Raw genomic sequence first — 21,336 nt, 5'->3', positions numbered from 1 at the left:
CATCTGGGAAGGGGAAGGCGTTCCTCAAGGCTGCGCCTGCAGAGGGGTGCTCCTGGAGGGGGGTCATCAATAGAGCCAGGCCCCCCAACATGGTGCCCGGGGCTGTGTGGGGGCTGGGGTGGACCAGGGCCCTGGATGAAGCCCAGTCATTCACGAAATGCTAAGACTGGCTTTATGGTTCTTCTAGTTCTGGGGTCAGCAAACTACTTTCATGTTTGCAAATAAAATTTTCTGGAACACAGCCCCGCTGGTCTCCGCTTTAGCTGCTGGCCACGGCGGCTATCATGTGCCAGGGAAGGAGACCACGTGGCTCGCAAGCTCTAGAAGATTCACTAGCGACTTCTACAGAACAAGTCAGCCAGCCCGTTTTAGTCAATGGAATACTTTGCAGGCCACTCCAGGAGAAAAAAAATGCGTCTGAGGCTTAGGTGGCAACATGGGAAAGTATTTATAGTATAAAAATGGGATAGAGGAAATTTTTTGTGGAAAAAAAAACCTCCTTTAATGTCATTAAAATATTTCCTCCATAAAGACGTGGGACACAGATGTTGAGAAGCCTGGTAACCACGGTGAATTTTGGGGGGCTGCTGCCCTGGGGTTCCCACCCCGAGAAGCTGGGGAGGGGGAGCTGGAGGCGGGGAGAGGGACGTCTCTGGCTGTGTCCCCCACCTGTCCCTGGGCCTGTTACCCTCTGTGTGGGCCTGGGGTGGGGCGCTCATTTCGGCCCCCAGGGGGGCCTGGCAGGAGAGGCGGCTGGCTGAGCCCGGAGCCAAACATCTGCCGGGGCAGGCCGGGCAGCGCCTGCCCACAAGTATGTCCCTCGCAGGGGCTAGAGCACAGCTGAGCTGCCAGAGGCTGAAGTTTCCGTCTGAGAGGCAGACTTGGCGCAGGCCGGGGGCCCAGGCCTCGGCCCTCCTGTGCCTGTGTGTGGGGAGAGGGGGGCAGAGGGTCACCCTATAATTTGGGACCAGGCCAACAAGTCTGCAAGACTTCAAGGAAGGTCCTCGCCGCCCTCCAGCAACACCTCGCCGCTTCCCGGGGTCATCGGGCCTGGAAAGGGCGGTGTGGAGGCAGGGCCGGGGCTCAAGCGTGGAGATTGCAGGAACTGCCGCGCCCTGGGATGTCTGTTCCCTTCCTTCAGTTACAAGTTTGGGGTCGGGGGACGGCAGATTCCCTGGCCAAACAGCCAGGCTTGGAAAGTCTGATCTTTGATTTCTGAGCAGGTGTCTGGGAAGCCGCCGCAAGGCAGGCGTGAGGCTGGTGGGGCTGGAACAACGGGGGCAGGAAGGCCACCGCCTGCTGCGCACAGGTGCCTCAGGCCGGAAAGGTGAGGAGCAGCGGGCTGGGCAGGTGGGGCTGGGCGCCCCTCCGGCTGGGAACGGTCCACACGGCTTGACCCACAAGAGCCCACGTGGGTGGCACTGTGGGGGCAGCAGGACACGCGTTTTGGCTGGCAGCAGGGCCTGTTAGACACCATCACCCAACTCATGGCACAGAAAAGCAAATTCCTTCTTTCGTCTTAGTGCTCAGATAAATCGGTGTGAGGCCAGGGGTCTTTGGCTGCCACCCCACATGGCCGAGCTGGTGGGGGGGCGGGAGGGAGGGGGGATGCAGCAGCGAACTGGAGCCGCTGCCAGGAGGAGGGGCCGTGCCTGGTCTGCGTGGAGGCCCAGTGGCGGGAGAGTGGCATGCCCCTGGGGTGTCTGGTTCCAGGGTGACTGCCTCCAACCTGTCCCAGCAAGGCAGGGGGTTGGCGTGGGGACCCCAGGGGTTGGGGCTTTTATTTTCAAGGCCACGGAAGGAATGGAGGCTGCTTGGCTGATTGGGGGGGGGGAGGCCTGGAGACCCTGTGGGTGGCAGCCCTGTGCAGCACTGCGGCAGCGGGGCCTTTACTCCCTGTGGGCTGGCAGACAATCCACCAGGCTTTGCCCTGATGGCCTCTCCTTGTGTTTTCTCACACAGCCTCCGGGCACCCTCCCAGATTAGGCCCCCGTGGAGTCATGAAAGGAAACAGCAGCATGGCTGGGAGCTGGGGCCACCTCATGGCTCCTGGGGACCTCAGAGCAGAGGCCTGAGTCCGTGAGCAGGTGGGGACAGTGTCCTCTGCTTGCTTGGCTTCTGGGAGCTTGGCCGACAATGGGGGTATTAATTGATACTTGAGAGGCGAAGTCAGGTGACACCTCTGAACTCATGGCCGCATCCCCCACCCCCAGCGCATCACCCCGCCAGCTGTGCATGGGGGTCAGTCAGCCCTCTGCCTGCACCTGCTCTCTGAGGCCGCCCCGGCACCCCGTCTGCTTCCTAACCACACCGACATCCGTGAAAGTCGGGGCTGGGTCACTCCTGCTTAGCCTCGGAGGCCAGCGTGGGCCTCCCTGCCTTCCTGTCCCCCTCTAAGCCAACAATTTGCTTGTCTCTGCCCTCAGCTGGGCCACACGTCTTGTATCCTTTACCCACAGCGAGTGGCTAAAGCGAGTGGCACAATGGGTGAGCACCCAACAGCTGTTAGAGGTGTGGCTGTGGGTGTGGACGCAGGGTGGACGCAGGACAGAGTGTGGGAATGGGGACTAGAGTCTCGTGCTGGGGGTCTGGCTGGGCCTTTCAACCCAACCAGGGGGCCTGGGGGAGACTTACGTATTCCACGTCTTTGGACGGGTCCCCGACGTTGCCGTTGGGGGTGGGGGCGGCTGTCTCGGCCCCCTCTGGCTTCTCCTGGTGCTTCCCGTCCTCCTTGGGCATGCCCCCCTGCCCGGGCAGGGCCACCTCCCCCACGCCCAGGGCCTCGCTCTTGTACTGCTTGATGAATTCTTCCATCAGCGCCAGCTCGTTCTCCAAAAGTCCGCAGCAGCGGGAGGGGTCCTGGTCATAGATGGGGAGCTGGTGCATGAGCTGGCGGCGGCGGTACAGGGCGCCCTCGGTGCCCGTCACCGGCTGCTGCTCCTTGGGGATGAGCTCCATGTACTGCAGGCCCTGGGGGAGGAGGAGAAACACGTGAGGCGGAGGCTGGGCTGCCGGGTCTGCAGAAGCCACGGATTCTCAAGGAAAGCGTCCATTTGGCAGCATCCAAGAGAGGCCCCAGGAACGTCGCTCCCCCCACCCCGGGGCCGGTCTCGGATTCACCTCCTGATGAGGATGCTGTGACCTGAGCCGGTCTTGCCTGGGGGTTTGCTTTCATCAAAACGGAACCTCATTCAATGCACACACTGTCCTAACGCAACAAGAGTCAATCTAGTTTAAAATCTCTTTTCCTAGAAGAGAGCGGTGAAGCCACCCCCGGCCTAAGCTATTCTACGGCCGTTTATTTAAAAGTGCAGAGAGATCCTCCCCACCGAGTCGACGGGGTCTCGTCCACACCAGTTCCTCCGGAGGTGAGGGCCCTGTAAGGATGTCAGTGTGTCCGGGTCTGGCGGGAAGCGTTCAGGCCCGGATCGGGGAGGCCTGGGTCCAAGACCTGGCTCTGCCGTCTAAGTCACTTGGTATCCCTGGCTAGCTGTCGCGCGTCTCTGAGCCTCGGTTTCCCTCTGCGGATGCGGGTGAGAGCATATACCCGCACAGTGTGGGAGAAGTGCTTGTAGGGATAGCCATCGGCCTAGCGCCCGACCCGTAGTAGGTGCTCAATAATCAGGAGCAATTTGGTTTCCTGGGACCTGTGTTTAAAGGCTTAAGAATTTCCCTGGCTTTCCTCCTGGCTGACAGCGAGATTCAGCTGCCTTTCCCAGACGGACTCAGTCCCTATCCCTGGGTGATTAAGGGAAAGTCCCTGAGCGCGGGTGGGAGGCACAGCAGCGGGCTGGCAGGCTGGCCAGACGCAGAGCAGACAGGGGCCTCTGGAGCCTGGGGTTTTATGAGCAGCATCAACGCCGGCAATGCCTTCCTCTTGCTAGGCTGGGCCCAGGCTTTTGGGTTTTCACCAGCCAGTTCCTGACGCCCACAGCTGGCTCTTTTACGAGCTGCCAGCTCTAGTTTCCACTGACATCTTGGGAACCAGATGGCTTACCCAGACGTGGCCGCTGCAGGCCGACCTGAGTCAGAACCACCGACATGCCTGGGGGCCAGGGGTTGAGGGGTGGGGGGGTACTTGAGGCCAACTCTGTAGCCCGGGATGTGCCCCAGGGTCCTCCACCCTCTGCTGGCCGTGGACAATCTCATGTCTCCTTACACGTAAGATTAACCCTAACTCGTGGTGGTCGAGCTCACGAAGGCTCGTGTGTTCTTTGAAAACAGGTATTTCAAAAGGCATAATTTAAAAAAACCTTTCTCTAGAAGGGATCGCCCCACTCCCATCTAAATAGCTACTGTGTAGAACGGGGTCACTCAAACCCTCTCCGGGGCAGGATCCGGGGTTCTGCGTTTGCTTTTATCCCCAGCTATAGGATCCCGTGTGGCCTCGTGTGGGGACACAGCTCACCAGTGGGGCCAGATTCTGTTCTGGAGCTCCCTGGTCACCCCTCTGGGGGTCAAACGCTACAAAAATCTCCCAACCATGATTCTGTTTCTGCACTTCTAGTTGGTGGTGGTGGGGGCGCAGTTCCTGGGCCCCATGTCGAGGGTCACTGGCCAGGAGGGTCCTGAATTGTGGGGCTGGATGGGACATGCATGGGACAGCACGGGGATGATGCTTCAGTCTTTGGGGGCGAGAGTAAGCAAGGCACCGTGGCCTGATGACAGCCTGCACTGAAAGCATGTAAGGAATCATGGGGGGCGGGGAGAGGGCGCTAGAGAGAGAGAGAGAATGCGAGCACTGAAGGTCACAAGGACCTTGCCATGCAAAGAGCAGGGAAAGGCCACTTCCAGTAGGGAAGAGCAGGTGCCAGGTCCCCAAGGAGGGGGACTGCTCTGTGTCACAGGAGGGGAGGAAGGTCCGTGCGCTGTAAGGTGTCAGGAGGCACCGAGAGGACCCCCAAAGGCCCCTGTTTTCCCAGCAGAGATTCAACCATGCGGCAGGCTTGCACCCCTTTTATCACATTAACTCACAGGGCCATCTAGGTGTGACCTGGGGACTGGCGCTTGTCAGGGGTACACAATCCTGCGGCTCAGGGTGCATTTACAAGCTCTCCAGGTGATTTCCATGCATGATGAATTTGAGGAGCACCATTCTGGGCCGCTGGGTCAGAAGGTGCCTGCAGCTGGGTTACTTGGGGATTCCTTCAAAGCCACGTCTGGATTTCATAGTCTGGGCCTGGCCTGTGCTTAGGGACTTTCTTTGGGTCCCCAGGACCCCAAGGGGTACAGGCAGGTAGAGGCCATTGCTCTCCCCACCATTTTGTGACCTGCCTCCTCTTACCTCGGCTTTGACTTCAGGAACCCCGGCGCGGGCAGTGTTTACGAGGGGGAGGGAAGCAGCCCCTTGGCTGGAGGAAGCCGCCTTACCAGTTTTTGGGTGACTCCAGGGGGAGCCCACTCATAGGTGATGGTGTCGAAGGTGGGGTCCTTCCCCGTGGCGATGGGGTTGGTCATGATCATCCTGTTCCTCTTGTAGATGCGGATGCCGTCCCCACCCTTCACCCTGGCTGTGAGGGTGGAGTACTTGGAGCCGGTCAGCAGGCGGCCAATTTTGCAGTCATCCTCCAGGTCGGAGCTCAGGCAGTGGGCCTCCTGGCTGCACTTGCATGTCTTGCAGATCTTCCTGTGGGTGGGAGAAGAGGCATGAGCTGACCTGCCGGGAGGAGAGGCAGGTCTCCTGCCGCAGCCTCTGCCCCTCTGAGAGCAAGTGTAGCGTTTAAGTCGAGTAGCTTGGAAAGGTCAGCAGCAGACAGTGGGCACGGGACCCGAGCCTGGAAGGCTCAGGGGCTGGAAGCTGCTTCTGCGAGACTGTGGTCTTCCTATGGCTCTCTCTGTGGGGACTGTGGGAGATGACCTTTGCTGGTGAAAGAGCAGCACAGTTCTCCTCCTGATGGTTTGGATCACTCAGGAGAGATGTTCTGAAGCAAGGTGTCTGGGTGCACCATGGGCTGACCCGGCCCTCAACCTGCCTCTGTCAATAAAGTTTTATTGGCACACACCCATGCCTGTTCACTGCCAATCAGCCAGGGGCACACTCAGAATTTACAAGAGACCATGTGACCTGCAAAGCCCAAAATATCTACCCTTTGGCCTTTTACCAAGAAGTTTTGGTAAAGAACTATTAAGAATGTCTCCCAAGATTCATGAGCCTCGGCAATTCAACTTTTAAACTCTTCAGCATTCACGCTGCAGCTAGAGGACAGCTGGGCAGGGGAGTCAGGAAGCTGCGGCCAGGGCCCAGGGAAGGGACTGAGCAGAAAGCCCACACCTGCCCCTGCACCCCCCGAGAGTGATGTTCCCTGGCAAGGCTTCTTCTTGATCAGGGTGGCGGTGGGAGCATCTGGGGAAGTGTCAAGCTCACGTAAGCCTGTCGTTTCTCTCTGACAATTAAAAACTAAAGCAGTTGGCTGCTGTAGGTCTAGCGTTCGGTTTAGCAATCCAGAGAGTTCAGAGGAAAACCGGGTGTTCCCTTTCTGGCCTGTCGCCCAGGTCTTGCTGTGTCTCAGATATTCTACAGCGAGCGATTTAAGAGCTTGAGAGGTAAAGGGAGTAAGGGCAGGACCTCCCGGGGGGTGGGCAGCCAAGCAAGGGAGGCGTCCCTGCAGCGGCTCAAGCTTCCCAGCCACACAAACCTGCACAGGCCCCGGTGGGACCCCGCGTGCTTCCAAATTCACGCGCCAGTCACCATGCATCACAGGTCCTGGATGGTGCTATTCAGGGGGCCCTGAGGGTGTAAGTTGGGCTCTGGGAGCACTTGGCTGGGAGCACTTGGCTATGTCACAGTGGAGCGTTACCAGCTGCAACATGCTGGGGCCCAGGGGTGCTGCCGAACACCCCACAATGCACTGGACAGCCCCCTCTCCAGCAAAGGATGAGCCTGTCCGGAATGGCAGCAGTGCTGCGGGTGGGAACGTCTCCTAATAGTAAGAGAAGGCCACCCCCGACCACCTGGAAGGGGCCTTGCGTGCGAGGTCCACAGGAAGTAGCCACAGGCTGGGTGGGAGGTGGGGGTGCAGAGTCCTGCTGGCCAGGCCCGGGAGAGAGGCCGGCGGCACAAGGGATGGGGCTGCTGGTGAACAGCTTGGCAAAGAGCAGGCACCCAAAGGTGGAAGGGGCTTCTTTAGCGCAGGATTGCTTCCCGGATGTGAGGCCACCATGCAGCTCAGCAGTCCGGCTCACGGTCAGCGGCTGCAGCCTGGAAAGCGGACACGGCGCCCTCCAGGGAAATTCCAGCACCGCAGAGGGGGACTGGACCCGGCAGGTGGTGCAGGGCAAACAGAAGCGGGCTCCCCTGCTCCGAGGAGAGCTGTTTGGCAGTGGTGGGGCTGGGGGGCACGGCTTCCCTGCAAGGCTGGGTAACAGCAGCTGCGGCTCCCGTGGGGGAGGGAGCTGGAAAGGGGGCGCGGAGGGGTGGGGAGGGAAGGCCCAGCACCCACGGGATCCTGACCTCCCTTCACCTTCCGTCCACGGGCCTGGACGAGGAATGGCCGGCGGGTGCCAGCGACGCCTTCAGGGATGTCACGTGAGACATTTTCAAGTGGAAAATGTTAACCCGCGTACGGCGCTTTTGGGGGCGGCGTCCCGGTGGTGGACCCCGCGCTCCGCCCTCACTGGCAGCCACCTCGCGGGGGCTACACAGGTCACCCATTCTTTCCAGCCGCCCAGGAAAGGTCCCCCCGCCGCTGAAATGGCCGCTGGAGAGGCCAGACAGAGGAAACTGACGGACCAGCCGTGGGGGGCGGACACCAGGCCCGGAGCGGGAGGGGCGAGCGTGTTGAACAGCCCCGGGGCTGTGGCTCGGCGGAGCACACAGTGGGGCTACACCCAGACTGAGTTCCGATGCTGCCGTTTAGCAGCCACCAGCCCAGAGCCCTTCCTCTGGGGATGCCGATCCCCGCTGCTCGGGACTAGCCTGACACTTCCATGGAAGCCTTAGCTCGGTCCCACCATCATTTTTGGAACTGCCACTTCAGGAGGGAGCTCAAGGTCTCTGAGACGAAACTTCCCGAATTATGTTGCCCCAAGGAGCGTCCAAGGTCACCCTTGGGTGTGGGGATAAAAGCTGTGTCTTTGCTGCCTGGCAGAGCCTCCTCCCTCCCCCCAAGCTGGGGGCAGTCCTACCTGGGCCCGGCCTTGCTCTGGGGGTGGGGCATCTGCCCTCCCTCCCTCTGCTTGTCCACGCGGGGGGCAGTGGTGGTAGGGGTGAGTGGGGTGAGGATGGCTCAGGGGCCTCTATTCTTCTCCCGGGGCATGCTGGCCTCCAGCCCACCCACACGGAGAGCAGAGCAGCGGGGGGAGAGCCACCCCAGGTCAAACCCAGGACAGTTCTGCCCCGCTGGACGGCACCCAGGGGTGACAGCTGTGTCTTCTCGGGCCACTCCACGAGGCCGGGCCGCAGCCCCCACCTGAGAGGTTTGGGATGCAGCGTGCTCCATCCTCCTGCTGTCGAGTGGGAGGCACGCACCCAGCCGTCCCGCCCAGCCACGCACACCCCCTCGGGCCCGCGGGAGGCGCAGGGTTCCCGGGGAGGACAGCCAAGCCCGGGCCTGTGCTGACACGGCCGTTACCTCCACGAGTGTGGCGCGAAGCCCGAGCACGTCCCCTGGCACCGCACGCACGGCGCGCCTCTCGCTGACGGCTGCTGGCCCAGCGACATCTGGAAAAGGAGGCAGAAAAGAGGGTGTTTTCCTTCCAAACGTTTTGGACTGGGGAGGCGTGACCGCTCCGAGACTTGGCGGGTGAGCAGAGGGACCGTGTGGGGCGCGGAGGCCTGGAGACGAGCAAGCTGGCTCTCGCCGTTCACCAGGGGCGGCGGGCGGGCGGGCGGGCAGGGGCGGCCCCGTGGCCTCCGTGATCAAGTGTCCTTCCCAGTGAAAGTGCAATGCGGGCGCAGGCCGGCCTCCACGGCTGTCCTGGGCATTGGACTCTCTCTTGCGGGGGGTCCCCTGGACCCACCCCACCCCACCGGTCACCCCCCACCCCACTGATCAGCTTGTCCTTGGATGGACTCTTCTAGCGACGGTCTCCTGTCCCTCATGCACTTGTGATTTATTGACAGGGTGTGATTAAACCAAAGCTACAGGCACAAAGGAATGGCCCTCTTGCCAAATGTTTAGAGCTCAAAGCATTACTTAAATATTTTGCTAAAATGTGGAAAATCAGGAGCCTTTAAGGGCTGGCCATCCTTTGGAAACAGAAGAGCATGTGAGATGGGTTTATTATTCGTGACTGGCCGCCCCGCAGAGCAGCTGGGTTTGAACCTACTCAGCTCTCCCAGGGGGTCTTCAAGCCAAGTGCCTGTCCAGAGACCCAGACCCTGAGCCTCCCTGGCCCTGCAGTCAGAATTTGCACTCAAGGCGCCCAGGAGACTCTAATCATGTTAACCCTGAGAAACTTACTGTTTATGGGGCGGGGTGGGGACACCTGGTGCAGGTATGCACGCAGGGGGCGACTGTAGCAGTGGCAGGGGCCTCCCGACCAGTGAGGCGAGGAGATGCCTGCTGGACTCAGCACGCTGTTGCTCCATCCTTTGGCATCTGCGAACGCCCAGCGGAGGGACCGCCAGGCCCTGGAGAAGCTCACAGCCCTGGGCAGGTGGGGAGGGACGCACATCCCACCTGCTCCAGGAAGGGGTATGTCTGCGGGGTACCCCTTGTGCAGTAGGAAGATGTGCACTTGGGAGTGTGAGAGACCTGGATTCCACACCAAGTTTTAAGACTTACTAGTTGTATTGATCTTGCAAATGAGACTCAGTTTTCTCATAGGTGAAATGGGTGCAGAGATAACATGCACGTACAGTGCCTGGTGATTTTAGGTACTGAAATGGTTGCTGCCATAGCTTTGCACAATTTAGGAGCAGAGGGTGGGTGTTTATAAACTTGGATGGGGAAGTCCAGGAAGGCTTCTCAGAGGAGGTGACCTGGGATTGTGCAAGATGAGCAGGCAGAAAAGAAGGGGGTTCCCAGTGGGAGGGAGGGCATGTGCAAGGGTGAAAAGGCACAGAGGGTCTTGGAGGGTGGGGTGTGCTCTCCCCACATGCTCTTCGAGCCATTTCCCATCTGCTCTTCGCTGCCAAGTGGGGAACAAGCAAGGGGTGGAACTTGGGAGTTCCACTGGCTAAATTCATGGCAGATGTTATATTCAAAGAGGAACAGGGAAAGAAACAGCTGTTCTTCCCAGGACCTCTCTGTTCCCCAGTGCTCCCACAACAGCGGCTCAGCTCCCCTCTTGGGGACCTGGCACTTCACATGCTGCCCTGGCTTTGCGTCCACAGCCTTGGGGCATCAGGTCGCTCTGTTGAGAGGGAGCCTGGCGCCCACTGCCGTCTGTGCATGGTTCTTGTTAAAATGAAAAGGACGGCGCTCCGGCTATGCTTGGTGCCATCCTGTTGCCAGTGCTGGGGTCCCCACACAGCCCTCTGTGCCCCGAAGCCTGGGCACGTGAGACCTCCCAGCTTCGGGTTGGACTAGCCAGTTACAACGCAGCCACCGGGTCACACAGCATCTGGGAGCTTCGTTGGTCACCCTGGATGGAACAGCCCATAAATTAGGCTTCCTCTTTGGGTCACTTCGGGAAGACCCAGGGGCCGGAGGCCTGGACACAGCAGAGCCATGCTGGAGCATTTCCAAACAGGCCATGAGCCTGTGTGGGGAGCGCAGCATCTGCTAAGGAGGGGGGCGGGTGTGGTGCTAACAGGGATCCTACCAGGACAGAGGCCCCAGTGCTTGGCCTGGGTTTGCTGAGAAGCAGCAGTGTCTGGCCTTGTGGGCCGGGGCGGGGGCTCCTGGAGTCCACCCCCCACTGATTCCTGGCAGCCGGACCTGCCCTGACCCCGCCCAGCCAGGCTGCTCCCTGGGAAGTGAGAAAGTGTCCTCTTCAGAGAAGCCTGGTTCTGCCAGATGTTCACAGTGGTTCATGGCTTTGGGGGGACGAGGACATGATCTAATAGAACCAGCTGGCGGGCAGTGGATGGGAAGAACGTTCCAAAAGGCTCCAGGTGTCAGGCCACAGCAGGAGTGAGAGGAGGGTGGGGAGCAGGCAGCTACTTTCAGGGGAGAGGTGCAGGCTCTGGGGTCAGCAGGCCTGGGTGGTTGTCTCAATTTTGTCCCCTTCCTCTGCTGGATTTGAGCAGAGTCTGGGTGCAGGATCTGCAGGGCCTGGGGGAGCTCATGAGCATTCTGGGTGCCAGGTGCCCAGGGAGAAGGGCTCAGCAGGCACTCGTTATGCACGGAGTGTTTGCGGTAGTTGTCATCACATCTTGTGAAGACATCGGCGAGGCCCCAATCAGAGAGAGGTTCTCAAAGATGAAATTTTCTTCCAGCTCCAGAATTTGGGGGGGACTTCAGAGTCCGCTCTGCTAGTGGCACCCTCTCTGGTTCACGTCAATGCCAACTGTCTGTCTAGGGGCTGGAACAGGGGTGACCTAGGACCCCATCCTGCTGGGGGGACTGTTTCCATGGCAACAGAAATCGTGGTGAGGAAACAATGGCCTGGGAGGAAGAGCCGGCGTCGGGTGCACCTGCAGCGGTTTCCCGGCTGACCGTTTAACAGGAGAGGACATTTGTCCACTGTGTGCCTTTCACTAGGTCAGCTCCACGCAGAGGACCGTCCTGTTTACCGAAGGGGTAACCCAGCCAGAAAGAGTGTTTCAAACAAGATGTTCTGGTTTATAAACAGTAGGTTTCTCTGATGTGGGCCCTGGCTCTGATGAAGGGCTCGCGGCAGAGGGGGTGCCTCGCGGCAGCTGAGAGGGGAGCTTGACAGGAGAAATCACTGAAGCATGGGTTCTGAGAACGCAGCGTCTTTCTATCCTCTCTCCCGAGGGGTCGATGAAATGTTTGACAGTCTTCTCTGGCGCAGGACAGGCGGGTGTGGAGCTTGTGCCAGCGAGGAACCGAATCTTGTGGGGAGCTAACCAGCACTGGAGCAGAGAGGCCGGGGCCGGGGGAGTCCACCCTCCTGTGAGCATCTGCCTTTGAGGGGCCCCGCAGGAGGGCTGCAGTGGGGGGATGTCACCAAGACCCAAGACCCACGGAGGACGGAGAGGCACAGGGGATGAGCTTGGAGTTGGGGATTAGAAAGTGGGGGTTCCCCTCCCAACTCTGCTTCTCCCTCCTCTTTAACTCCACCATTTAATCCCTCATTTAACTCCATCCCAACCTCTGAAAAAAAGGACTTTTCCTTTTCCTGTTCCTTGTGCCACAAGAGGGCTGTTGCAAATATCATGAGACATTAAAAGATCATAAAGTAAAAGCAGACACGTATGTATCACGGTTAAAAGAAAATATCTAAGTCTTAGATACAAAGCAGAACACAGCAGTGGCACGACCTGAAGGTCATATGTTTGACCTTGCTCCCTACATTCCCATTAGAGAAATTCCTTTGCTCAACCCCAAGACTTGGAGTTACATGTTGACATACAGAGTTTTGGTCAGCAGAGGTGCAAATACAAATAAGCTTTGGCCTTTTGAAAACGATGCCTCAAAGGCTAGGATTTGCCCTGTAGGCCACTGATTACACATCTAACCCATTGTTCTTAGCCTGTCGTTAAATCACCCACAAACACCTAGGTCTTCAGAGGCTTTTCCAGCTGGTCTAAATATCCCCCCGGCCCCTTCAGCAATGAGCGGGTGACATCTTTGCTGAGCATCATTTTCCATCTGTGGATGAGTCATGATGCCACCTTTGTGATTCCATCTGGACAACACCGCACGCTCTCCCGCGCAGCCCTGGGGCTGCTTTCTGAGCTGGGGCACTGGAATCGACATTAGATGCTATCCCACGTCAACTCCTCGGCCTTGTCCTTCACACGTCAGGCCGAGCAGCCCAAGCCTTGACCAAGCCTGGCCCATGTGCTTTGATGCTTAAAAGCAAGCCCCCCTCAGTGTCCCAGGAGACACCGCGGTGGGTTGGGGGGGGGGGTCAGGCCAAGGGCCACATACAGAAATGATCCCGGAAACCACTACTCTGGTCAACAACCCCACGTAACAGCTTGACCGCCCCCCGAGTGCCCCCTTCCTTAACTGGGACAACCCCGTGAAGCAGAGCCGTTACTCCCGGGGGCAGTGAGGCTGAGAGGGGGCAACTGGTCTACCCGGAAGGCCCGGCTGGAGCGCCTTTGGGTCAGGGTCTCCCGGGTCTCCCTGCATCTGGACTGGCCTTGGCCCATATCCGAGAGGATGGCTGTGGCTGACACACACTGAGAGCTCCTTATGTGCCGGGCATTTTCCTGAGGTAAGCTTCTCGAGGCGCCTCTGAGAGGGACTTGTAGTAACCCCTTTTCCAGGGAGGAGGTAGCCCAGAGAGCCCAGCACCCGGCAAGTGAGGGCAGCTGGCGCTGAGGCCGCAGGCCCGCGTGTCCGCTCTCACCCGCTGGCGCAGGCCCCTCCCTGGCGCGCTTGGCAGCTTACAGCGCACACGCGTGTTCATCTTACTTGGTTTTCACCACAAACCCAGGATGCAGATATTTTAAATTTGGCTCCAGAAAACAAGCTCATTGGAGTGATGGTCCTGGCAGCTCGGACCACAGTTCTCGCGCACGCCCTCGGCCTGCAGAGCCCATGCCTTTTCCAGGCCCCGATGGCGGCCCACACACGGGCAGCGCCCGTCAGTGGAGAAAAGCAGGGGTGCCGGCTTGGCTGAGATTCCCCCGCCCTCCCTGGATGCTCAGTGCCCGGGCGGCCCGAGTCGTGCTCAGCCCCAGATCGTCGCGAGGATTGGACGGAAGCGGCTGCGCGGACACGCCCAGGCGCCGTGTATTACCATCTAACACCAGTCAGCACCAACCCCGTAACAGTCAAGAAGCAAGTCACCCTGGGTTCATCCCCACTGCTAGCAGTTTGTCTGGTTAGGGAGGCGAGCCCCCTCCTCACGTTCCAGCCAGGCCGAGCTGCTTTCCCAGGGGGGAGCGCCGCCGAGGGGCACTGCCCCCGCGAGGCCTTGCTGTTCCCGTTTCATCTACTATTTCCACCCAGGTTCTCTCTCCAACCTCGGGGCCTCCTGCAGTTCCTCTGAATATGCAGGGTCATCTCAGGGCTTTGCTCGTCCACAGGGGCCCGTGTCAGTCCATTTTTTCTAGAGTCGGCGAGTAGCGCCTGGAGCAAACACCCGCCGTTGTGCTTTGCAGACCCTGCGCTGGCCCTGAACTGGGGCAACCGACAGCCCCTGTGAGGCAGTACGTCCAGGTGTTTCGCCTGGGGGTTCCCCAAACAGCACCAGGGAACCTGGCAACACGGCCAATCCCGCCTTCACCCCAGCCCTTCGGAGCCAGACATTGAGCCCAGGGCCCTCCCTGTGATTCGGATGCACGGGGCGAGTCCGAGCTGCTCTGATCGTGCCTGGAATCCCCAGGTGACGTGAGTTAACTGCCCATGGTGGTTGGACACGGACGCATGGCCTGGGTGCCAGCCCTCCAGAGCCCAGCCAGGAAGCCCCGGCAAACCAGAGTGGCGGGTCTCCCTGGTGACAGGGAATCAGAGGCCAAAGAAAAGGCTAGAACTTGGACTTGGCGCCTCCTGACTCCTGAATCCCCACTCTGTGACAGCGTGCTACGGGCAGCACCAAGCAGCCTTTCCCAGGTACCTGTGGGCCCTCCCACTGCTTTTGCAAAGTACCCCCAAATGGGTAGGATTATCGATGCAGGTGCCAGGAGGGAGGACGAGGGTGCACTGGCACTGCACACTGAGGGGCTCGGCCAGACCCAGGGGCATGAAGGCGTCTGTCTCTCTGATTAGCCTCAAGAAGCCCTAGCCTCTATTCTGTGCAGATTAGGGTTCAGAGAGTCTGCAGTGGGCCTGCCAGCCCACGGTGCCACCTCCTCCCAGGGACAGGGCAGCCAGTGCTCAAATGCACCCTACATTACTATCAGTGACCTTTCAGCCCCGAGGATGGGCTATGGGCTGCTGCCTAATTTGGAAGCTGCCCAGGTGATTCCAATATGCAGGCCAGTTTGCGGTCCACGGGCCTCGCACTGAACTCTGGGCTGTTGAACCTGGCCCTCGGGCCCTCGGCTCCTGACTTGGCGACTGCGCCCCTGCCCATAGCTGCTGTGGCCTCCGCGCCCCCAGGTGAGCTGGTCGGGCTGTGATGCGTCTCCTCAACCCTGGGCTATTCCCTACACGAGCTGCCCCCGGGCTTTCCTGCCTGACCCTCACTGCCCGCTGGCAGGAACCCGTCCTCTGGAGTTCCAGGGCTGGCTCACTCCCCAGGGGGCCCTCACCTGGCAGTAGACCCCCAAGCCTGGCGCTTGCCACCTGGGCAGGGTGGTTGGTTTTGGCCTTAGGAAGTATCTCCTTTGGAGGCTGGCCTGGCTGGGGGGGGTCTCTGCCACGCTCAGGCCTGCATAGAGGTCTGGGGGGTCCACTTTCTGAAGCTCCCCCACCACGATCCCACAATTTGCCAGAACAGGGTAACCCAGTAGTAACAGTGCGACGAGATCAACCTACTTGCCCTCATAACTGCCTATACTGGCAGCTTTTCAGGGCCCACCCTCCCAGGGACTGCCCCGTGTGTCCCCAGAGGTGGAGGCCGGGCAGCCCAGGTGCTGGGGGAGGGAGTTCACAGGCATGTGTTAGGTCACCACTGGCAACCTGGCCAAAATAGTGTTTTCTACCTAATGACAACGAACGCGTCCGTCTGGCCCTCCGGCATTAAGTAGTACTTGCTGCTGGCTCACTCCCTCGCCTGGAGCTTGGACTCCGGTTGGGGGGCCCATGCCTGGGCTTCCGGCTGTCCCCAGGGGGAGAGGAAAGTCTGGGTTTGCAGCCTTAATCCTGGGGGTCTTGTCTGATACGCCGCCCTGCCCGCAGAGGGCAGCAGCGGGCAGAGCTGGCAGCCGGGTTCTCTGGCTTGGAGTCTGCCGGCACGCTGTGTGCTACGATGACACCCCAGGCAGCAGCCCCTCTTCTCTGTTGAGACCCCTGGGCTGCAGGGTGCTCACACCGGGGCAGTTTCCTCCAGGGCGGTGCGTCCCTGTGGGCGGTGCGTGCGCGCGGTGGGTGCTGTGCTCACGTGTGCTGTGCTCATGCGTGCTGGGTGTGTTCGTGCAGGAGGTGCCTGCCGTGTTTATGCGTGTGCTCTGTGTGGGGCATGTGTGTTTACAGACGTGGTGGGCGTGTGGCGAGTGTGTGTGCTCGCACGGTGTGATGTGTGTGGTGGGTGCACGTGGGGGTGTTTGTGGGTCTGTGCCAAGTCCGCGTCGTCCACCCCAGGGTGGCGTCCGCCCTCCGCCTGGACAGGCTGCTCAGATGCCCTCTCCCCGACGGGGTCACGAGGCGCAGTGGGCAGACTAAACAAGCCGAGAAGAGCTCGCCTAATCTAGCTCTTAGGGCTGAGGGAGGGAGACGGCTTCTTTTCTTAAGACAATCTGTTTAAAGCCACAGGACGGGAAACATCTGGCGGGGAAGAGCCGATGTCGGGGAGCTGTGTGTGTGTGAGGCTGGTCCCCGGGACCGGCAGCCTCCCAATGTTGGGGTGCCTGCTGTCCCCGGTGAAGTTTTAAAGGACTACTTTTCATTCCCTATGAGAAATTATTTGCTATGGGTCAAGCTAGTTGGTCCAGGTTCAGCTCCCAGAGAATGTGGACTTGGGGTGAAACACGCCCGGGTGCCCTGACTCTTGCAAGTGTCCTTTTTAACAGGTAAAATCAAGTCAAGAGCAGGGCGCTGCCGGGAAGAAACAACAGATTCAGGGAACATGCCCCGGGGCGCGGGAGGGTCCGGAGGAGGCTGGTAGCCCCAGACCCCTGGCCGTGGCGAGGGGCCAATGCGTCTGTCTCCCACCCCGGCCCCCTCACCCTCTGCTCAGGCTCCGTCATGAATTTGCCTCTGGGAAAGTTCTGGAAGCCCCAGCCTTCCTCGCCTCCCTCCAGGTGGCCTTTGCCTTCTTCAGACCAGGCACCTCCCACCACTCCGGAGGGCGCTTTCTATCCCTGTCTGGCTGGCTCCCCTCCCCCTCCAGGGAGGGTGCGTGGCAGGTCCCCGGGCTTCATCAGGAGTCAACTCAAAGGGGAACCCGGCCACAAAACCAGTGGAAAAGCAAAGCCATATGTGCACAGGGAGATATAAAATGAAAGGCTTCTCTGTTAAGACCCTGCCTTGGCCTGCCACCCCCACCCTGTTGGCCACAAGTCCTGAGCCAGGCTGGTCCAGAGGCAGGCAGGGCTGGGGCCTGGCGGGAGGCAGATGGGCGGAGACGGAGACGGCCTGCAGGGTGGCTGTTTCCCAGCCCCACCAGCTCACCCATCCTTAACCGTCTGTGTCCTGGAATCCTCCCGATTGCTGATGGCCACAGCCCTCGCAGCCCCTTGGCCTGGCCTGGCCTGTGGGCTGAGGCCGCCCCGTCTTCCCATGGCAGCTCTTGACGTAAAGCCGCAGGCTGCGCGCTCGGCAGCGAGATGGCGGACGCCTACTCCTGTATCTGTTCTTTATTTCTGTCTCCCTTTTTGATAATTTTACTCCTTTGTACTTTGGGCACTTTTACGAGAAAGAGGCGAGAGGGGACAAGACTCAAGTTGGTGCGTGTTTGCAGGGCAAACCCCTTCAGGCCGGGCCGGGCGGGGCAGCCGGGGCCCTGGGGAGCGGTAGGAGGGACAGTTACAGCCTCTGCCCGCTCAGAGGGGCTGGGGCCGGCTCACTTGGGACGAGGCAGAAAGTTCCCCAACCTGGCCCGGGGACACGTGAGCCTCGCTCCCTCGAAGGGCGGACACGGTGACCATGGCGACAGGGGAAGACAGCAGCCGCGTCCGCTCGCAGCATCCCCTGTGCAAGCCCCAGAGCGGGGACCCAGGCGCTGGGGCTTTCAGGCTAAACTTGTGTTTGCCTTGGACACCGGCTCCCTGGGGTGAATGAGCTGCAGCGCAGCCCAGGCCAGTGAACTGTGAGGAGTGACCACAGGCCCAGCCACTCTGAGACCCGCCCCGGTTTCTAGAAAAGTCAGCTCCTTGTTTGAGGAGCTTGATGCTTCACTGAAGCAGCTGCAGGAGGGGGGTCCTCTTGGCCCCTCACCTTTGGGCTCTTCATGCCTCTTGGGAGACCATGTGGGTTCCTGGGGTGCAGGCACCGTTTTGGGGGCTAGGACAAGCTCTCCCGAGGGCGAGAGGGGACCCGACCTCTCTTGCCACGCAAAGTGCTTCCAGAGGCCCAGTGGAGCTTGCCTCCTTTTTAAAATCCTCTCCTTGGACAGGCCTGCCATCTTTTTGGAAGATATAAGTAGAGCCGCTTTGAGTCAGACTCCATCCCATCCCCCTGAAAGTCCTATCTAGAGAGTGACCTAGTAGCTTGGAGGAGGCAAAATAAAAGAAAGCCCCACAGGCACTGTTGCTCCCGCCCCTTCCCTCGATGAGAAGGGCTGTGGGTCTCCCCGGACCTGATGTCCTGGGGTTACACTTGGAAACGAAAATCTGACTGGCTTCACGCTCCTTAGGTTTCTGCTTAACAGACCCCTTTCAGGCACCCACTGTGACCGCTGCTGCCTTCTTCTTACACACCAGCCTTGTAAGACTCTCAGGATTTTAGCAGCCTGACATTTTAAGAGCGTCCTAAGTCCTAAGGTTGTAGCTGGGGACACATGCACTTTTGTGCCTGTGTCTGATTTCTTGATATGCAGCAGTCCCGATATTTCCAAGGACAGCCCGCGTTGACTGCAGTTAATTTTGGAAATGGGGGAGACCTAGCCAACAAAGTTAGAGACTTTTCTGTCTTGCCTACCTGAATTTTAATATCTTAAAAGGAAAAGTGCAGTAGGAAGGAAGAGCGCTGGCTTTAAAAGTCTGAAAACTTTGCTAATGCAAATGATACCCCAGGGGAATCACACCTACATTCTTGGGGTAACTTACAAGGCAGCTCACACACGCATGCACACACACATCCACCCTCAGTCAACACTGGTGCACAGATGATAAAGAACCCCTTGTGCTGCACTGTAGTGCTTCTAGCAAGACGTTTGCGTGGTTTAAAACAAACATCCTTCTTCTAAATGACTTCCTTCTTCTCTCTTTTTTGCTATTGTGCTTTTAAAATCCACATTAAACCCACTTTCAAATATTTCACCCACCCATTCATCCCAGCGCATAATGCACTGGCTGCACATATTTCCTATAGCAGAATCCTGCGGAGAAGAAAATCTGACACAAGAAAGTCATAGATTCTCAGAAGTGAAAGGACCTTAAAGAGCGGCGAGGCCTGTTTTCCCAAGTCTGTTTTTTTGCAACGGAAATTAGCGGGAGGAGTCATGGGCTCCAGAAGGATTTCAAGGCCTCACTGGGGAGGCTCATCTAACACCATGAGTAGGTAAAGTCAGAAACCAGAGAAGTCAAGTTAATTTCTAGAACATGATCTCTTGAGTGAATTGAGAATTCTTCTCTGAACCATCTTCCTTGGGAGGGATGCTGAGATCCTGGACTCCTCTGAGGTTGTCCAGGCCGCTCCCGCTCTGGAGCCATTTCTCTCCCCCTTCACCTGACCAATTACTTATCCTTCCTGTCCCCCTGTTGGATGGTCTTGGAAAACCCTGCATCTGTGCTTCTCAGCATCCAGCATGACTGTGATTATCTGTCACGTCTGCAACGCCTCAGTTGTCATTCTTTCCTGCAAGACTGTGAGCAGGTCCTCTGTGCACCTTCCTTTTTCGCCAGTTCCTAATGCCTTGTACGTAGGAGCGCCTCCATGAACACCTGTCTGCAGAGTTTCTTTAATAACCCTTGCATTTTTGCCTTCTGAAATTGCCTCCGGGTGCATATAAAGCTGACTCATCACGGGTCTACTACATCTGAGGCTGATGCTGCGGGGTGGGTTGGAAGGAAAAGGATGCGCCCTGGTTTCCAGGCTTCTGGCCACCCCTAGCCACCCCAGCCCCTCTGGCCAGCCTTCTCTGGCTCTCCCTGGCTCCCTGCCCTCACACTGGCTCTGCTGGCCTCTCGGTTCTCCGTATGCGCTCTTACGCCTGAGTTGACTCCACTGGCTTCAGCCGTTCCCCCCAGTTCCCCAGTGATCTCCAGGTGCGTTTCAGCTCCTGGAATCTCTGCAGATTGACCAATGGAACCGCCACCTCATCTTCCTTGCCACCCACACCCACTGGTCCCCATGTTCACGTTGTCACTGCCTGCCTGGTCACCTGGTCCTGCTGTCTGAATCCCAGACAACAGCTCAAGGCAGGTCAATCTGGGAGGAAATGCTCTTCTTTACATAGGACCCTGGCAGCCTTCCCAGTCTGGGGCATCTCCACGAGCATCATGAAGCCGTGAACCCCAAAAGTCATCTGCTCTATACTGTTCACTGCAGCGTTAGTTACAACAGCTAGGACATGAGACGGCCTAAGAGCCCACCAATCAGGACTGGAACAAGAAGAAGTGGTCCAGCCACACCACGGAATCAACACCACTCCACTCTACGGAGAGGCAGAATGTTGCCATTTACAGCAAAATGGGAGGTGTTCCAGGGAATTGTGCGTTGGGAAGCGAGTCAGAGGACAGAGACAAATATTGGATGTTTACATGGCGGATGATTCCACAAGGCAAAATATTTATTAAATCTAGTGGACATTAATAAATGAGGTGAGGCTCCTGAGGTTAAGAGGGGGAGGGAGAAGCTCTGTAGGGGAGGGTGGTGGGAAACACAACCCAATATATGGGAAGAGAAGAAAGGAAATGGTAACGCATTCTCCACTGTCAAGTAGACACGAACGGAAATTAGATACTGTCAAGTAGATACTTGACAGTGGAGAACACATGGGAATAAATCAAAAAACCTCCTTTTCTCTTAAAAAAGTATAAAAAAGAAGGTAACCATAAATACAACAAATAGGAAATAACATCATTAAATTCTAGCAACTGCCTATCACAAGCCCTGAGCCCGGTGTCCAGGCACCATCTGTGCAAAATGAAGTTAAGCAAGAGTTCCAGGGGTGAAAGGTATTCTATTTATTTCGTAGCCAAGGAAAAACATTCTAATAACTTAGGCATGGCGAATAGACGTGGCTGTAAATTCTGGAGGATAACTGCGCGAACCACGACTATTTATCCTGCCTTTGGGAACTTGGGGGGAGGGAGATGAGGTCAAGGAGGGGGTTTCACCTGACAGACAAGGGGGGTTAGAGACACTCCAGTCCCCGACATAGTCTTGGCTCCTGATCTCCCCTCCACGCGGATGGGGGGCCCTCAGCAAGGCAGGTCCATGTCTGACCATGGCACTCAGCCCAGCTCCCACCCCTGCAGATGTGCTAGGTGTGCACAAGGCCCAGCGAGGGGGCAGAGAGACCTCTGGACTGAACTTCCTACATTTTGCCCGTCACCCTAGAAGCTGTGTCACCGCTGCCACCCATGCCACCCCCCGAATCCTG

The 21,336-nt window shown here is 58.5% G+C and overlaps 1 protein-coding gene across 1 annotated transcript in view; it reads right to left on the bottom strand.

Annotated features, from left to right (window-relative positions):
- LMCD1 (LIM and cysteine rich domains 1) overlaps window positions 1-21,336 on the bottom strand; it is a 35,763-nt gene that overhangs the window by 4,140 nt on the left and 10,287 nt on the right. Inside the window, exons 2-4 of the mRNA XM_037522103.2 lie at window positions 8,571-8,659; window positions 5,371-5,626; window positions 2,635-2,970 (exon numbers count right to left, since the gene is read on the bottom strand). Coding sequence (XP_037378000.1) covers window positions 2,635-2,970; window positions 5,371-5,626; window positions 8,571-8,659 — 681 coding nt within the window. The remainder of the gene's footprint in view (window positions 1-2,634; window positions 2,971-5,370; window positions 5,627-8,570; window positions 8,660-21,336) is intronic.

This window comes from Talpa occidentalis, unplaced genomic scaffold, assembly GCF_014898055.3.
Source record: "Talpa occidentalis isolate TD23 unplaced genomic scaffold, MPIMG_talOcc4v2.1 talOcc4.10, whole genome shotgun sequence".
NCBI classification, from domain to species: domain Eukaryota; kingdom Metazoa; phylum Chordata; class Mammalia; order Eulipotyphla; family Talpidae; genus Talpa; species Talpa occidentalis.
The sequence above is the reverse complement of the archived record's forward strand: the minus strand, read 5'-3'. Positions and strand labels throughout refer to the sequence as shown.